At 49.5% G+C, this 18,028-nt stretch overlaps 6 protein-coding genes across 6 annotated transcripts; 4 read left to right on the top strand and 2 right to left on the bottom strand.

Annotated features, from left to right (window-relative positions):
- Positions 1-4,572: 4,572 nt before the first annotated feature.
- Positions 4,573-5,125, bottom strand: P168DRAFT_288996 (uncharacterized protein). Its single transcript, XM_024836907.1, has one exon. It carries the CDS (start codon positions 4,921-4,923, stop codon positions 4,612-4,614), a length of 312 nt encoding a protein of 103 aa, XP_024694129.1. The 5' UTR covers positions 4,924-5,125; the 3' UTR covers positions 4,573-4,611.
- A 3,816-nt stretch (positions 5,126-8,941) lies between these two features.
- Positions 8,942-11,565, top strand: P168DRAFT_233962 (C2H2-type zinc finger protein; the record flags this gene model as incomplete). Its single annotated transcript, XM_024833391.1, has 3 exons — positions 8,942-9,077; positions 9,207-11,364; positions 11,424-11,565. 3 exons carry the CDS (start codon positions 8,942-8,944, stop codon positions 11,563-11,565), a joined length of 2,436 nt encoding a protein of 811 aa, XP_024694128.1.
- An 81-nt stretch (positions 11,566-11,646) lies between these two features.
- P168DRAFT_126157 (uncharacterized protein) lies at positions 11,647-12,143 on the top strand. The gene has a single exon (XM_024832648.1). The coding sequence runs from the start codon at positions 11,728-11,730 to the stop codon at positions 11,980-11,982; it is 255 nt and encodes an 84-aa protein (XP_024694127.1). The 5' UTR covers positions 11,647-11,727; the 3' UTR covers positions 11,983-12,143.
- Positions 12,144-12,762: 619 nt separating this feature from the next.
- Positions 12,763-13,207, top strand: P168DRAFT_126153 (uncharacterized protein). Its single transcript, XM_024832647.1, has one exon. The coding sequence runs from the start codon at positions 12,894-12,896 to the stop codon at positions 13,125-13,127; it is 234 nt and encodes a 77-aa protein (XP_024694126.1). The 5' UTR covers positions 12,763-12,893; the 3' UTR covers positions 13,128-13,207.
- Positions 13,208-14,091: 884 nt separating this feature from the next.
- On the top strand, positions 14,092-14,838 carry P168DRAFT_288994 (RING finger protein; the record flags this gene model as incomplete). Its single annotated transcript, XM_024836906.1, has 1 exon — positions 14,092-14,838. A coding segment is annotated over exon 1 (395 nt), but the record flags the coding sequence as incomplete, so codon positions are not given.
- A 680-nt stretch (positions 14,839-15,518) lies between these two features.
- P168DRAFT_288991 (uncharacterized protein) lies at positions 15,519-16,499 on the bottom strand. Its single transcript, XM_024836905.1, has 2 exons — positions 16,214-16,499; positions 15,519-16,052 (listed from the first exon to the last, which is right to left on the bottom strand). Exons 1-2 carry the CDS (start codon positions 16,356-16,358, stop codon positions 15,670-15,672), a joined length of 528 nt encoding a protein of 175 aa, XP_024694124.1. The 5' UTR covers positions 16,359-16,499; the 3' UTR covers positions 15,519-15,669.
- Positions 16,500-18,028: the final 1,529 nt, after the last annotated feature.

The raw sequence follows: 18,028 nt of genomic DNA, 5'->3' as shown, positions 1-18,028 counted from the left end.
CCTCCGTTCCAACCAGAGACAGTGTAAACCCTAAGGGCCCCTTCCAACCGGAAGCCATCCAGAGCTATGATTGACACGGCATGAAAGTCAATGGATCAGAAATCGAAAAATCTACAAATTCAGATAAACCGAAAAAAGAAAGAAAGAAAGAAAGAAAGAAAGAAAATTCGAGATGGACAGATCGTCCCAGCCCCTCGGGTAACTGTGTAGTTGCGATCTTCCCAGCCCACAGGCGGCAATGCCGCAGGACTAATAGGAAGTTCCACTGGCCAGACAACCATTCCAATTCAATAGTGATACAGGGATTAAGATTGCCCTGCCCCTCCCCCTTTTCTCTCCCTTCATATTAACTTTTGGTTGATTTTCTTTTGTTTTCCTTTCTTTCTACTCCTCCGTACGGGATGCACGAAGCGGTTAGTCTACGGGATGGACAGAGATTCAATCTACCGGGGCATTCTAGACTGATTGATGTTACCCCTTTTTGGGTTCTTTCCACACCGTTGGTTAGTGGATGTGATTGAGCGAGTGCCCCCCCCCCCCCTCCCCACGTCTTCGAGAAGGATTCTGCCCACCTAGTGCAATTTGGTTTTATTGCCTAGGACCGATGTTCTAGAGAAGTGGGGGTGGGATGTTCGATATTGTGGGTGGTGTTGGTAGTAGTGGTCTGGGTTTGATTGCGTCGTGTCCGGTAAGACCATCGACTCCGATCTAGTTAGTCACTGGACGGACTGATCCCCCTCCCCCTTTTCGTTCATTTCTATTGAGACGGGGGGAGGGATGGGGCCACGAAGTAGATCAGATGCCCATTTGGGGTTATATTGAGTACAGTGATACATGTTATAATGGAATGGTGACTATATCTACGGAGTACGGATGGAGTAGGTGGGTGTTCTCCGCTTGCTTATCGCGATCTATCCACTACATCGAGAGTGGGCTCTCTATGAAGACTCGCCTTGCTCACCTCAGCTGAATTAGGTACTTCTATTGTCCTTCTGTAGAAAGTGCATACACCGGCTTATCAGTTCTAGAAACCAACAGACGTCTGTACAACAGTAACCGAACACATGTGGTGCATCAATCTAATTTCATAATCCAGATAGTCAAACAAGGCACGCCCCTTTTCGCATGTTAGTACTACCTACTACACCTAGATCTGTACAACACAACACCGCGAAACATCCCCAATAGATGGCATTCTCTCTCCCGGGTAAGGGGATTATCTCGATCTGCGCTGGGCAAGTATCCGTACTCCGTAGATAACCATCGATAGTTGGTTAAACCCCGCGATAGGCGGGATTGAACCATGGAACGAGTCAGCTCCCGATTTTCCAAATCTTGGATGTGAGACGGGTAGATTCCATGGTTGAATGGTGGGCTGAGACTGTTTAATTGGCCTGCATTTTGTTATTATACTTATCCCTGGGTAAGCTCCCACGCGTTTGACACCCTATCCGTCCCTTTGTCCATCGAGGACTCGAGGGGTCTACAATATTGACGAGTCGAGGTCGTGTTGATAGCCTCAGGCTGATAGTGGATAGACCGATAGATCGATGGATCCAGTCCCGCTAAGCGATCCCCACAGTGAAGTTCCAAGATTGACGAAAAATATCAAAAGCAAAGAGAAAAAAGGAAAAAAGTTCAATTCAGAAATCGCCCCTCCTACTTGCTTTTTCTCTTTTTCTCTTTCTCCCCCCCCCCCTCTGCCCCTCCAAATAAGAGACTCTGTATGATATAAAATTTCCCTTCTTGGTAAAATCCACAGTGGGCTAAAAACTGCCAAAAGCAGAGTAAAGAGTTGTCACGAAGCGGTCAAGAGTCAGCCCAAATCAAGGATCCTCTCGACACCTCGAACATAGTATCCATGATATGAGGTGATACCCAAAGTAGCAAACCAGTCCAGTCCAGTCCTTCACCGCCGCGACATCCAAGACGCGAGCCAGCCAGCCAGCCAGCTAGCCCTGTGGATGCCGCGATTCCAGGCCCAAGCCGTGGAAACCGAAAGCCACGATACATGATCCCTAGTAGACAAGGATTAGACTGGTTGGTTAGATTGGTTAATTGGGTCAAGTAGGTTAGGTAGGTACTTTCTAGGGCGGCGTGGTCCGTCGGGTCGCGATTCCCACCACGCTCGTCGCTATCTGCAGTGCGTAGGTACGTCCACGTACATTTTAAAGACACGTAGATACCAAGACTGCCAATTATTGAAGGGATCTCTGTACATACCGTACTTTGGGCATGCTGGGCAGATACTCGCAGAGGATAGTACGGCGAGAAGAGAGTCGAGGTTGTCGGGATACAAGGCGGGTTGACTTCCAATGTCTAGCTGCCGATGCGCCACTAGTGTCGGGGCCGGGGGCTTCGGGGAAGAGGTTCCTGGAATCCTGCAACGGTATGTCTATTATACTGGTGGGGTTTTCATTTTTGTCTTTCTTTTCTTCCTTATTATTATCATCATCATCGTGATTAGTATTTTGTGAATAACACGATTGATGATAATATTTCTGCCTGGATCGACTGACCTTAGAGTCGATCCCTTCTGTAATCCTGTCACTGAGGACTTGAGATAAACAAACGGGTAGGTGCAGAACTTACCAGGTACTAGTTAGCCAAAGGACAAACAGCCAACCCTAACTCCTGATGTACATTCTTTTATCTCCCCAACGATCCATTCCCCATCACTTTCCATCCTATCCATTTATATGCGCCACACACAGCGAACTTTTTAGTCAAAGAAACATAACGGAGCAATGATGAACATAGGTATCATCCAATCCATCACCAAATGGAGAGAGGGGCCGGTGGCTCGGAGAAAACACGCCCATACGGGAAATGATCACTGATGGGGTCGGGTTCAATCCAGGATCGGTACGGTATGCACGGAGGTTTTTACCATTCCCCCCTCTTTTTTTTTTTTTTTTTTTTTTTCTTTGCCCACTCTTCAGTGGAGGGTGGAGGATTTCGTGTTCCGTGCGCTGGATTCAGTGGATTCAGGATTGTTATGCGAATGTGGATGTGGTCCTGGAGAATAGGCCAAACTGGGGATGTTTACACCGATGCGGTGGGTAAGCGCCGAGACGGTCAAGAAATTGAAAATGCTGGCTGGCGCTTGGCAGTGGCTATCTAGTATTTATTGCTCATCCATTCAATTTTCACAGGCTTCTTGTTCGCTATCTACCTCGTAGCTAGCTACCTTGGGTAGTTTTACTGGACGTCGTTGGCTGGGTCGGACCGCTGCATGATCCGGAAGTGGACCGAGGACTTCATCTTGGTAGGTAGGTAGGTAGTAAGGTACTAGGTAAGGATGAAGAGTGAAGCTGGAGGATTCTCTAGTAGATTACAGGTTTAGAGAAAGCAGGAATCGAAGAAGTTGACCGAGGTACTAACCGACTCCTGTATACAGAGTCCACTCACCGCTCTCTCGTCCCCCTCCCTTGTCTTACTTATCCTGGCAGATCAGAGCGGTCAAGGAAGTACGGTACGTAAGTGCGACTAGTTCGCTAGCTGGTCGCATAGACGCTCCTCCTTACCGGGGATATTCCTCGGTAGTGTAGACTGGACCTCGAGTCCAGATTCAAAACTACTGTAGGCGATTAGTCTAACGACTGGGTCCTGCATCTGACGACCTCAACCTCGGTGGGTGTGGGTGCTGTGCTCTGCTGACGTCGACTTTCCTCGCTTGACTTCAGCCTGAGCCTTGAAGTCAAGTCACGATTGAATTGAATTCATCACGGGCCCCGCTACGGGGTTCACCGTTCCTTTATCGAGTGTCCACTATCCAGTGTCCACAGTATAACACTATACCTAAAGAGAGACTCGGTTCGACCGTCTTTATCCAGGTAGTCAGATACCGTGTTTCCCCAGTAACTTACCGTGTCTGAATCTGGTCAAGGGGGGGGAACGGCTTCTCGGCATCCCACCAGCATTCATCATTATTTCATTCATTATTCATCGATTGATTACGCCCCACTAGATGGGATTTCCGGGATTACACGGAAATGGAATCCCTCTGTAGTCTGCGCGTTGTATCCGTAATTGCCTGCCTTCTATTCCTGTAGCTAGGGATAGAAGGTATTATTATTAACTTTGCATGTGTCTTGGGTTTTGTCTTGAAGGGATATGGATAAGATTACTCATGCTCACGCTTACGCCTAGACAACAAGGAGGGGAGACGCAAGAATACAATACCTACCTACCTATGATACTATCATCCCGCCGACACTAACAGCAAGAAATGACCATCTGACCATCAATGTCCGGAGTAATCGGGTTTCCAGTCCCCTCGTCGCGTGTGGGGCGGGCGGTGGCCTCTCCCTCAAGCGGAACGAGGGTGCGTCTCCGAGGTGAGGCTGGGTGAGATTGGCCATCCCGGCGCTATTATTGCTGGTGATGCTGCAGGCAGCCACAGGCCGGTTACCTAATCTTGTTTATCTTACGGAGTACTTACCTACTTCGTTGTAAATACCATGTTAGTAACTGACTCTAACTAACTATTCTATAGTGGTAAGTAAGTAGGATTCAACTTGTTGATCGTTCTAGAAAGGTAGTTTCCTATATTTAGCACCACATCTCACTACATAATACATCCACTCCGTACATTATACAGACGACTGACTACCCAGATAGTGTTGGTGGTGTTTCAGGGTCTCTTGCATGGATGAGCTGAGTATGTATACTCCGACCTATGTATGCGTTGGTGTCCATGGGGATATATATGTGGAAGGCGTCTGCATCGCCACATCTGATAGCCCAGAAGTAAAGTAAGCAAAGCAAAGTAAAGCAATTGGAGGTAATTATCCCAATCAAAGACGCATAATTCCATACTATTACCCCGAAAGGGTCCGAAGGGGAATAAGAAGAGGCCACATCGTCGATCAGGCGGTTGATGCAACCTTCTTGCAGTCTGTAGTCCGTTGGGTTGGCCATTTGAGCAGCTGACCTAGGTAGTACTCCGTACTCCGTGGGTAGGTATTATTTGATCGTGGGGCCAAGACCGCGCCGGATTGATGAGGACGGACGGACGGACAGGCAAACAAACGACTTCCTTGGGGACTCGTCGTTTTTTCTATCGAGGGGTTGATTGCTTTGTGTGGCTGGCCAATGGTTGTTTGGGTTACGTTTGAGACAGGTTGTTCGGATGGTAATGTATCTACTAAATAAGACGGATTCATATTGTGGTGGTGGTGGTGGTGGACAAAGTAAGATAGATGGATCTATCAATACAGCTATCTATACAGACATCCCAACAGAACGGACGATGATCTGTCAACGCCAGAGAGATCACATCGCATCGTCAGGAGGGAGAGGTCAGATTGATTGATTGAATCTAATTTCCTACGGGTTCTGCTGCGCGATGACGGGTGGCGTGGCCAGCCAAGCTAGGTGGTTAACCAATGCTGTCTCTCCACGGTGTTTCCTGTGGTTGGTTGGTTTTTTTATTGTCTGTTGCTCTCGAGGTAGCCTGAGAGGGCTAGGTAGGTACGTAGGTAAAGAGGAAGACGCGTTGGAAATATTTATGATGGTTAGTTAGTGTGGATGGGGAGAGGATCCGAGCAGTGGTCTGGAACAATGGTAGAGTTCGGTTTGAAGATCCACTGTGTCTATCTGGATTATTGACTTGGCCGTGGAATATATATTGTGACTACCTCGGTACTCTGGCCACGAGTGATGTAGTTAGTGTAGTGTACTCCGTAGTTATACGGATAGTATAGAGATAATTCATTGATATATTACAAACCATCCGGGGTAAAGAAGGGATCCATTTCCCGAAGAGGGAAGAAAGGAGGGGTAGGAAGTGGGTTACGGTTGATGATGACGCTGAGTGAGGGCGACGATGATGCTCATGATCATTGAAAACGGTCCGGTTCCGTGTCAAGGAAACCGACACACAGTAGGTAGAGACTAGAGAGGGGGGGAGGGGGAACCGAGGGGTCGCTTCGTCTGGGTCTTTTGGACTTGGACGCGGAGGGAACCAAAGATACCTACCTCCCTCCAGGCTACTACATCACTTTTCCCAAGGACAGGGTGGATCGAATGAATAAAGGGAGTGGCGGGGGAGTAATCAACCCCTTCTCATCCCCCTCCATCTGTTTGAGATTACTCCGGAGGGGAGAGATTAGTTAATGGAAAGTGGATACCAAAGGATCCGCGAACGCGAACGCGAACATGACCATGATCCCGAGAATGAATGAATCAATAATAATAAATCCCTACATAGGCTGAAAGATGAAACTGCCATGAGGAATGGGACTGGAATGAAGAGCCATCCAACAGAACTCCTGAGGTCGAGACGATGGAAAAGCAAAGGATCAAAGAATCCCTGGTGGAAATGAAGGATATGAAGAGAAAAACCAAACACACGAATCATGCTTTGGGGGGGGGAAGTGAGTGGCTCCTGTGGCATTTGAGGATCTGGTGCTGTTTGGTTGGAGGGGCAAAGGGAGGAGGAGGAGGGAGGAGGGGGGCGCGGAGGGGCTGATTGAGGATTGAGGGGCCGAAAATCACGTTACATGGTAGTATCACAATCATACTATTCCTTATAGGTATTTTACTTTGGAAAATAGAAAAAAAGAAATATATAGGTAAAATCTCAATTCTCCTGAGAGGGGCTTACTTGCGTGTGATAGATTTGATGTCTTAGAGTGCCCGATGGTTTATTTTTCTTATTTTCTTATTTTTATTTTATTTTTATTGTTTCTTTTCCATTCTCTGGTTTGATTGTTATTGACCTGGACTGTTCATGTTGAATATCTGATGTAGAATGGCTTGGGTAGGTGGCCCCGCAGCCGTCCATGGGTTGAGATTCGTCCCTACCACTCTTCTGCGCTGTCAGATTGACCTCAAGGTCTTGATAGACACTTGGTAGAGTAGATAGATACTCGAGAGGAGAGACTGGTAAATTGTAGATGATAGACCGTGTTACCGCCTCTTCAACTTCCCTAGTTCCAGACAGAGTTAATGCCATTCCAGATCGAGGTTCATACCAACACCCCACAGTGAGTAATGATCAAAAATAAATCATAAATTAAGATCAAATAAATCAACAATCATATTGATGTGAATATTAATATTAAACGTAAGTACTAGTAGACTGATTAGTGGGACTCCTGCATCGCGGAAGGTCTACCATCAGTCGGTGCAGCGATATATTGCGGTAACCATCTCGATTCGTTCGGCGAGGGGGGAGGGTCAGGCACTAGGCAGGGATGGGAAATGGAGGATGAGGTCGGGAAAAGGATAGCATCGTCAGACGAATCCCGGACATAACTAACATCATGTGGGTTCGTCATGGTCAGGATTCCTGATTTGCCCATCGTTATGGAACCTTTGCAGTATCGATTCTCTTCATAGGTGCCATATCGTCCATACTCCAGAGAGCCGGTCGATGGATGATCCATCACGATGAGATCTATCCAGAGACAATGCTGCCCAATGTCAATGTCATGCATACAGTATATAAGTCGGACCTAGTAGGATTATTTTTATTGTTTTTACGGATCAATTATCCAGGTATCCTTCATGGAGGGGTTGAGGGGCACATCAACTGATTATAATAAGATTGAAATAATAATGATAGATAAATAAATAAAAAAAAATCAAGAAAAATGAAAATCAAAGAAGAAGCCAAGTCGTTTAATTTGATTGTGTGTCTTTCTCCCAATGCGTTGTGCGCAGTGGATAAAGCCGTAGTGGATCGAAGACATGGACACGATCATTTATTCTCCCTCACATCGTGAAGACTAATGAGATTATCATGGAGTTCTCGACAGCCACAAGAGTCGATGTTTGACGGTGTATCCTATATCTATCCATTAAATGTAAAATAGATCCAAACCATCCAAAACAGATAAAGAAATCAAAGAAATAGATAGATGAACCGGGCTGACGGGATGGATTGAAGCTACAGCAGTCGGTCCATGTGGGCTGTGGATTGTAGTGTACCTAGGCCTGAGGCGATGGTATCTTCGTACGATGGTTGTAAAATACCGACACAAGGGACGTGTTTAGTTAGTCATGGGGTTAGTCAGGCGGTCAGTTGGGAGTTGGGGGATCGACGGGTGGAAATAGAGAAGTGGGACGTGTTCATACTGTCCTCTCTTACTAGGGACGGTCTGTCTCTCGCCCTCCGTCAGTCCCGCCCGGGAAGCCCCTCTTTTCATTTTTATTTGAATTATTATTATGATTATTATTCTTGTTATTATTCTTGTTATTTTATTATCATTTATTTAATAAAATATGATGCGAATATTCTGCTCCCCAGTCCGCCAACACCGACGCTGGACACGACCGCCTCACATTTCTCTCCATCCGCTTCGGCCCACGACCTGCTCGCGACTTTTCCCACACTCGCCTCCTCTGGACTAGACCAGACTCTCTCTAGCTCTCTCTCTCTCTCTCTCTCTCTCTCTGTCTCTCTCTCTCTCTCTGGACTTTCTCCTCATCCATTTCTCTCCCCCCTCCTCCCTCCCTCCCTTCTTCTTCTCTTTCTCTTCTTCACTCTTTCTCTCTTCCACCTCCCCTCCCTCTCTCTCCTCCCCCCCTCCTCCCCCTCCTATCTAGATATTCAACATCTCTCTTCTCTCATCCACTCTCTCTTTTCATCATTCTTATTTGTTTCTGGTCTTGTTCTTTTTGGTTTCTCCGTGGTTCTCAACATACCACTTCTTATTTTCCCCTCTCTCCGTCCGCCTGTGGCTGGACCCTCTTATCCCACCCCCCTCTTCTATTCAACATCCCCCCCCCCAGTTTGGTATCATCCAACTTGTCCGGTCTTCACCCTGCTCCCGAGGAATGATCAGACATCAATCCGAAATCCTGTCGTCAACCCGCCTTCAGAACCGGTGTGAAATCACGAAAGGGACGATACCACTGCCCTTTCCCTCGCCGTCGTTTTGCTGAGAAAGATTTCGGTCTGGCGCCTCCGTCGCACCATCTTCTCGAAGAAATGGCTCCTACCGCTCCCAACCACGCGGTTAACTCGCCGGCCAAAAAGACCTCCGTCCCGGAGAAGAAATACAAATGTCAATTCTGCAATCGCGCTTTCAGCCGAAGTGAACATCGCAGCCGTCATGAACGTTCGCGTAAGTGCTATACTCGTCCCCTGCTCTCGTCGCGTGGTTTTTCATCGACCCTCGTCTCCTTCCCACATCAACACCCAATACCCTTTCCGATTGCCACGGTTCTAACCTGATACTGACCTCTCTCAACAGACACCAAAGAGAGACCCTTCAAGTGCCTAAAGTGTCGCAGCACCTTCGTGCGCAGAGATCTACTCCTCCGCCATGACCGTACTGTTCACGCCAAAGATGGTGGGGTGCCACTCGTGTCCGAGGGTCGTCGCCGTGGAGGAAACTCGGGTGTTCAGAAGCCTTCCCCTGCATCCGCTCCTTCCAAGCCCTCGGTCACCATTGATCCCGCGACGTTAGAGCAAATTGAGGCAAGCAGTGACGGTATGGTCGACCTTGAAACTGCAGCCATGTTGATGACAGACTTCCAACATAAGGCCGCAGCTGCTGCCACTGGTCAGGGCAATGACCGTGCCGAGTCCGATCGCTCCTTTTCCCCCGGACGCGGTCCCCTCCTGGAACCCTCGTCCGTCTCGTACCTGTCCGGCAATGCGACGTTACCCCAGATGCCCTGGGACACCCTCGTCTCCCCCGCGGACACGAAACGCTCCATGGACTCGCCCTTCACCACGCACGAGAGCGGCTCCGACTCGCACACCCTCTCCTCCGTCATGGACCGCCACGGCGCCGTCGGCGACGCCCTCGCTCCCTCGCTCAACTCGCTGGTGAACTCGCTGCCCGTGTCGGGCAACTCCACCCCGAACGCCCTGTCGCCCTATCCCTCCATGACGGGCCCCGTCAGCCCCGTGAACTACCGTAAGTCGCCGGGCCCGAGCCAGGCACTGACGTTACCCAAGGCTCCCCAGATCGCCAACGAGATCGAACGAAGCATGGTCGTCGAGCGCATCCGGAACGCCGATGCCCTCGGTTCGCTGCCCGAGACCTTCCAGCTGCCGTCCACCGCGGCCCTGAACAAGTACCTGTCCACGTACTTCAACCTGTATCACCACCACCTGCCCTTCCTGCACCAGGAGTCCTTCAAGCCCACCAGCACCTCGCCGCCCCTGCTCCTGGCCGTCCTGTCGATCGGCGCCCTGTACACGTTCGAGCGCGCGCCCGCCTTCATGCTCCACGTGGGGTCGAAGATGCTCGTCAACCAATTCCTGCAGCACAAGGACAACTTCGATTCCCGCAAGTGCCCGCTGTGGGCCATGCAGAGCACCCTGCTGAACATGATCTTCGAAAGCTGGAGCGGCGACCCGAAGGGGCTCGAATGGACGTGCTCCATCAAGAGTCTCCTCGCCAACATGGTGGCCGGGAACCGGTACCAGATGAAGCTGCGGACCGAGGCGCGCGAGGGTGGGCACCCCACCCGGGAAGAGTGGATCGAGGACGAATCGTGCCGCCGGACCTACTACGCCGTCTACATCTTCTTTGGCATGCTCACGCTGACCTTCAACCACACGCCGGCGATGAGCTTCGACGAGATCGACAACCTGGAGCTGCCCTCCTCCGAGTCGCTGTGGAACCTGGACGTGAACGACGACGAGGCCTGGCGCCGCAGCCTGGCCACCGCCAGCTCCCTCACCGTCCGCGAGGCCCACGACTGCCTGTTCCAGGGCGAGCAGGTGCGGTACAGCGCGTTCGCCACCCGCGTCCTGATCAACGCCCTGTTTCTGCAGGTCTGGAACCACAAGCGCAGTTTCGAGGCGTTGCAGGATGTGGTCACCGAGTACAAGCTGCGCCTCGCGCTCGAGACGTGGGAGAGCTCGCTCGAGGTGTGCGAGCCCGAGACCATTGTCGTGCCGCTCAGCACCCCTCAGAAGGGTCACCCGCTGATCTTCAACTCGATGGCGGTCTATCGCAACACGCGCGCCCGTCTGGAAGTGGATCTCAAGTCCATCCAGGAGGCGCTGCGCTATCACTCCTCGTACGAGGTCGCCGCGGCCATGACCGTCGCGCGCGAGAAGGTCAAGCGGTCCCAGGAGATGAACAAGGTCATCCAGTCCTGCTTCGAATGCATCGAGATCGCGGCCGTCCAAGGCATCAACTGGGTTGCCAAAACCTCCGCCACCAACTGGAGTGTGGAGCATCCCCTCTGCGGCTTGGATCTGATGGTCATCCTCAGCCTCTGGCTCTATCGCCTGGAACACGACGATGAGCCCGCGACGGAGGCCGAGATGGCCATCTACAACAAGGTGCGGAATCTGTTTGATGACGACGCCGTCGATGCGTTCGGCAAGCTCAGCTCCACCGTGGCCCGTGTCTGGGGTAACATCTTGGACGGTGTGGTGGTTTGGGGGTAAGTTAATCGCCCTTTTCAAGCATCTTCCATTCCGAGATTGGCTAACAGTATCTTAGAATCACCAAACTTATGGGCGAGTCCTTCAAGCTGCACTCCCAAGCCTTGGTTGGCTATGAGGACTCCTTGCGTATGTCCAAGGACCAACCCATCCACCCAATGCCGACGAAGACGCTCGCCAGCGTCGGCACGGCTTATTAGCATGTTCATGCTTCCGATGGCCTAGTCTATCTCGACCTGCGTTCTGTTCTTTTCTTCCTCTCGTTCCCTGGGCATATATATTGGGCATTGACGGATTTCGGATTCACGGTTGGGCACGGTGCAAGGTAGGCAACTGTCATCCAGATGGAATGACGATCCGCCATGGAATCTTGCCGGTGTCCGGCCGCCACTTTTTTTCTTTTGCTCTACTCTTTTTTACGTCGTTTATTGGTTCTTCCTGTCGGTTTCCCTTGCAAGAGCTCACAGGAGTCCGGTGTGGTCATTTTCGTGTTTTTATGGGCAGTTTCCCTGGGCAACATCTCGACACCCGGCTGGTCCTGTGTGTTCTTCACTTTAGCACTTGGTGGAGTTGTCTTGCTTTTTCATTCTCATCGCCTTACACTGGACTACACCTAATCTTTAGTGCTTTCTTCTCCCCCTTCTTTGCGCATCAGCGTGTTGGTCACTCTTCCGTCGATTTGTCCCAGTTTGATACCTTGTGCTTTATATAATTCGCCCTTGTTTTTTACTTCTTTCTTCGTTTTTATTTTCATTTCATTTGATTTCTGATTTAGTTTCTTTCAAATCACTCATTTTGGACCATTTTGAATTATCATTATTGTTGTTGACCGTCTCCTGAAGACTTTAATATGCGTTAGAATTGTTTTGATGTTCATGTGTTTATGCCGTCCCGCCAGTCTGTCGATGCGTTATGTTATCTTGATCGTACCTATCTATCTATTGTGTTTCGCTTGTTATCTCCGTGTTATCCTGTTTGACGTTAATGTTTATTGCGCGTTGATTTGACTTCTCTGCTCTGCTGTTGCCTGCATGTTGCCTGCATGTTGCCTGCGTCTGCTGCGTTTGTAGTACCCCTTGTACTATAAGTATTGCACAAATATAACTGGTTGGCGGGATATTATTATCGTAGTGTATACGTAGTAGTATAGATTATCAAAGTGGCACAGTAGTAAACAGCAGTAGACAGCACGCATGGACGTGCCCAGTCAATGAGTTCTCCAACAGCCCAATTTCCCGTCTATCTACAGGTGGATGTTATCTATAAATGCCTGATCTACCTGACCAACCAGTTACCCTAAGGTAGTTAAACCAAAACCTTACCCAGATCCATACAAGTGAATGAATACCGTCTGATATTAAGACCCTACCACTCCCCAAATTGGTGTTTCCGGTCGAATGGTCAAAATAAGACATGCTAACAAATACCTAGTACCTACCAATAACAACAACAACCCAACCCACCAATAGGACCCAAGTCGAAGCTTTCGAAGCTATAAGCCCAGACCCTGCCATATCCACCCTGGTAGATGGATGCTTCTTTCTTTCCCTATAGCGGTAGCAGGAGACCGGCCGAATACGTCATTCTGTTTTTTTTTCTACCTCTGTTCTGGAAGAGAGCGGGGCCCTTTTTCCACCGGCCGGATTCACCGGAAACGGTCCAGGTGGATTCGAGTAGATCTGGGCCTGGTTGCTTGGCGGATGGATGGGTAGTTACGTGGCGGGCTCGCTTATCTCGGTTGGAGGTGTGTTTTTTATTGTAGGATGGAGGGTTGGATTGGTGAGTAGTTAGTTATAGGGGAGGGATGTTCTCATCCCATCCCATCCCATTCCTGCTGTGAGGAGGAGGGCGATGGTTAGGGTCCATCTCTGTTTGGCACATCCGTCGCTGGCTTTCAGCAAGTAAGGCCTTGAGTGAGAGGGATCATAAGTCTATGACATGCGGCATTTGAAGTAAATAATGCAGACGCAACAAATTTCCTGTTTTGGTGGCGAATGTGGCGATTAGTGATCGGCTGGGAGTATCTATTTCTAATGGGATGGGTTGTTGGGCTTGGCGGGTTGGGTTGATATGGCTTGGCTTTGACCAGGTTGATGTCAGTAAAGAGGTTACATCTGATGGATTGTTGAGAGAGGGAGGTATTGTATATCACCTTGGATATGGGTATATGGATATGGATATCCATGATCAACTGGTAGTTGTTAACCTCAGGTTGATGTTAGATGTTAGGGCTGACACGTGACTACTATCCCAGTCAGGGAATACGCCGCAACAATCAAGACATCCAGGTACACATTAGCGAAATAGGTAACTCAAGGAATGTACCTCTTGGTACAGTTATCTCGAAAAACATGAAATGATCATTCATACCGCAGGCTGCGTCATAACGCAGCCGGACCGTGTGCCGAGAGAATGCCGAGAAGAATCACTTGGCAGGCGGTCCAATAGACAGACAGATAAGTGCAACATGGCCTGGGTCGAGGCATGCACTCGGGGCCCGAGATATGTCCGTCTTTCTAGATTTTTTCTAGATTGGCATAAATAGGTGCTGATATCCTTTTCTGGTTTGAATAACATCTTTTTAACTACGGAATATTGTACATCTAGAGATATTGGACTACTGATAACTGTAACCCTATCTCAAACTACCCAAACCATACAATCTATAAAACAAACTACCTCATGGATATCAACGGACGAGAAACACTCGTGAAAATGGCGCCCCAATTCATAAACACCTCTCCATCAACATACCACCGGTCTCTCCGGCGCGTCTCCTTCCACCTCCCAACCATCCCAGGGCCATTGAGCGCGCGCGATCTAACACACGCGACCTTCCCCTGCTACACACCCCTCGACAACGGTAAGTTATCAACCATACAACCCAGCATCTACTACTACTATCATCAAGTCCTATGCTCATATATCATCTTATCAAAGTATAGAAAACAACCACGAATGTCCCACCACCTGCGACCTCTGCCTAGAAGACATGGACGGAAAATCCACCCTCCGCAAACTCCCCTGCGCGCACGTCTTCCACCAGCCCTGCATCGACCGCTGGCTCTGCACCCGCGACGCCAGCTGTCCGCTCTGTCGGAGGGAGTTCTACCAATTTCGGAGGCCGCAGATTGCGGTTTTTGATAGGGTGCGTCCTCGCGATAGCGACTACGATTATGGTGTTGAGGACTTTTATGAGAGGGAGAGGAGGGTTCAGATGGAGAGGCAGGAGGATTTGCGCGAGGCGAGGGCCATCTTTGTCAAGTGGTGGAAGAGGAAGTTTTTGGGGGTGTTTGGGGTTGTGAGGGGTTCTCCTGATGATTCTTCTTCTTCTGATTCCTCATCCTCCTCGTTGTCGTCGTCGGCGTCCTCTTTTCGAGAGGGTGATTGAGATGGTTCTCTTTCTCCCATTTGGAAAATGACATGAGAGACATGGACCGGGCTAGGTCTGTCCACAGGACACAGAACAGTCCAATCCAGACAGCCCAGGAGCACAGAACCAATCACCTCGCACCCGGCACGTACCTATCATCTGCCTGGGTTCGTCCCCGCGGATGACAACGGAACCCCTACCGAAGGTTCCAACGACGTCATCACCCACCACCATACACCACACCCCCAACAACCATATGAGCTGCGCTCATGGTATAAAACCGTCTCTACCACGCCAAATTTATCGATATACCCCGTCCATCAGATTTACACGACAACCATGTCTCCCGGTTAGCTCACCACCACTATAGCTGCCTCAGGCTCAACTCAACTCACTCGTTCCAGACTCTCAGCAAACACAACCACATCACAAAGCGAGCGTCCTCGAGCGGATGTTTGAACGTCGTCGTGATCAGGATTCGGCTGGTGAGGAGGACGCACACCATGGTAGCACCCGCAGTCGCAGCCGCAGTGATAGCGAGGGTCAGAGTCGGAGTTCTGGCCACGACCGCGACCACGAGAAAGGTCACGAGCAGGGTCGTTCGCGCAGGGAGAGTATGCTTGATAAGTTGAAGAAAAGCTGGCATGAGGGGGGGGGCGATGGGGGGCAGGGGACGGGGGGATTGATTTGATTTGGCTATTTGTGTGCATAATATCTTTGATATGAGTATCAGGCTGGCTTGGTAGATGTATCTTGATGATACTTATTGTGGGATGTTAATATAATGACAATCAATAAATGAATGAGCTTAACAGAATAGACCAGATCCCTCTCCACTCTGGATATACGTAGACATAGACCATATAATCAGACCAAAACAACCCTATAACTCCAACCCCCTACTAAAATCCTCAAACCCACCCACCACCCATCATACCCTCTGACCATAACCCTGACCACCACCACCAGCCCCAGGACCAGAACCAGGACCAGCCCCAGGACCAGGACTATTACCCCCCCTAAACCCAAACTCAAACTCAAACCTCGTCCCTCCAACCACCATAGCCCCAGGATTCCCAGCAGCAGTAGTCTTATTATTACTCCCACTAATACCACCATCATGATGATCCCCCAAAGACGTACACCCCGGCAACTCCACCCTCCTCTCCCCAGACCCCTCCGCATCAGCCATCTTCTCATGCACGCCCCCGATGCCCCCGCCGATACCGCCGCGCGCTTGGAAGTCGTGCGCGTGTTGCGCGGCGAGCCGTTCGCGCCGGTGGGCTTGGTGGGCTTCTTCGCGTTTTTCGGCTGCTATATATTCCAGACAGTGGGGTTAGATATGTCTTTTATACTCATATTCTTATATTATATGAGTGGAGAGAGGTGAGAGAGAGACATGGGGTGTGGAGAGAAGCGGGGAGAAAGAAAGAAAGAAAGAAAGAAAGAAAGAAAGAGAGAGAGAAGGAATATACCCCGCCAGAATATCACATAAATCACCATAATCACCACACAAGCCGCCATAAAGCCGAACATGATGCCGAGTTCGTGGCCGAGGGAGGTGATGGGGGTCTCTGGGGGGCGGTTCTTTTCGGGGATGAGGGAGAGGTTGTCGGACATTTTCTTTCTTCTGTCTTCTTTATTCACTTTTTGTGTATATATAGATGTAGATATACGACTGTTGAGTTGCAAAACTGTATGTTAAGGAGATGGATGATGAGAGATGAGATGAGATGGAATGAAATGAAATGATGAAGATAAAAGCAAGGCTTACGAAGTCGGGGTTGACACAGCCTCTTTGACGCCCGGGCTTGGTCAGGCTTGGTTTCTTTGTTGCTGACGCGGAGTCAGTTGAGACTTGATTGATTGATGGTTGATTGGTCTGGTTCGTATTGCCTCGGTACTATTATCTTTGTTGCACTTTGATATTTTGGAGTAGTTCTGTATGTATATTTTGGTGGAAATGAGTATAATTTGAGGAGGATGGGTGGGTACCTTTTTGTATAGATAGGGTTGGATTGTGAGGCTATTATTGACTTCCATTAGTATGTCGCATACACCGAAATCAGCTTATTCAAGCAAAATACGCCATCTAGCGATTATTATCCATAATATCGATGGATAGATACGGGAATAAAGATAGACTTGTAAAGCTATAGCAAATATTGTATATATTCATCTATAAAACTCTAGTAACAGAGCACATCATCACAACAGCTGTATCTCACCAGCCAACCAAGCAATCATCCATAACAGTAAAGAAGCAAAAAGCAAAAGGTATCATGTACACGTCCAATGCGTCTTAACCCGTCTATACATGTGGGTATGGTGCAGTAAAAAAAAAAAAAAAAAAAAAAAAAAAAAAGAAGAAGAAAGTATAAGAGTATGGTCTCGTCGCATCCACACGTATTAGTCGCGATGAGTCCGCGCCGTTCAAATCCAGTATCGAAGCTGCTCGCAGCAAGATCACAATCCCGGTTGCAAATACTGGAGAAAGATAAGTAAGGAAAAAAGAAAAAAGGTCGAAATAAAAGAATATAAAGAAGAAAGACGAAGGCGAAAGAGGATATAAAAGAAGAAGGTAAGGATAAATCCGAGATACGGATCACCCCAACATCACCGCCGCCAGAGCAGTACACGTCAAGCCAATAGCCATCCCGATCCACGGGGTCTGGCCCAGCGTGCCTTCACTCCGCGCGCGCAAAGACTTGGTGGCTCCCGGCGACGGGGTCAACGTTCCTAACCCGATGTGTCCCTGGGCTGGGGCGGGCCATGGATCGGGGACGGTGGTTGTCGCGGGATCTTCTTCCACCAGCGCTAGGGGCGCATTGTCGTTGGCGAGGTGTAATACTTGGTGTGGGTTGAGCGGTTCTTCCGCGTCGCTGTTGGATGGGTCTAGGGTGTTGAGGGAGGTGGAGGGTGTGGAATGCGGGATGGCGGGGGTGGGTGCTGGGGATTTTGTTCGGCTGCGAGGGCGATCGTGGGGGCCAGATAGAGGAGTATATTGGAGGGTTTCATGGTGTGGGTATCTGATCTTCAGATGGGCGATTGGAGGGTTTTGTAGGTTTTGTAGGTTTTGTAGGTTGGCGATGCGACAGATAGGAGTGTTTTGCGCGTAGTGGACGTTTGTCGCAGTAGATGTGAAGGCTCGAGAAGCGAATGTGGAGCCGAAGGAATATCAAACGAGTGACTAGAGGGATCTCGATCTCTGACTAGATCAATCTCTGTGGAGAGAGTAGTGAGGAGATGGTCTTCGATAGTGGTGTGTGTCCGAGAGATAGAGAGAGAGA

The sequence above is a fragment of the Aspergillus campestris genome, assembly GCF_002847485.1.
Source record: "Aspergillus campestris IBT 28561 chromosome Unknown P168scaffold_4, whole genome shotgun sequence".
In the NCBI taxonomy this organism is placed as follows: domain Eukaryota; kingdom Fungi; phylum Ascomycota; class Eurotiomycetes; order Eurotiales; family Aspergillaceae; genus Aspergillus; species Aspergillus campestris.
Note: the sequence above shows the minus strand (reverse complement) of the source record. Positions and strands in the feature narration are given on the sequence as shown.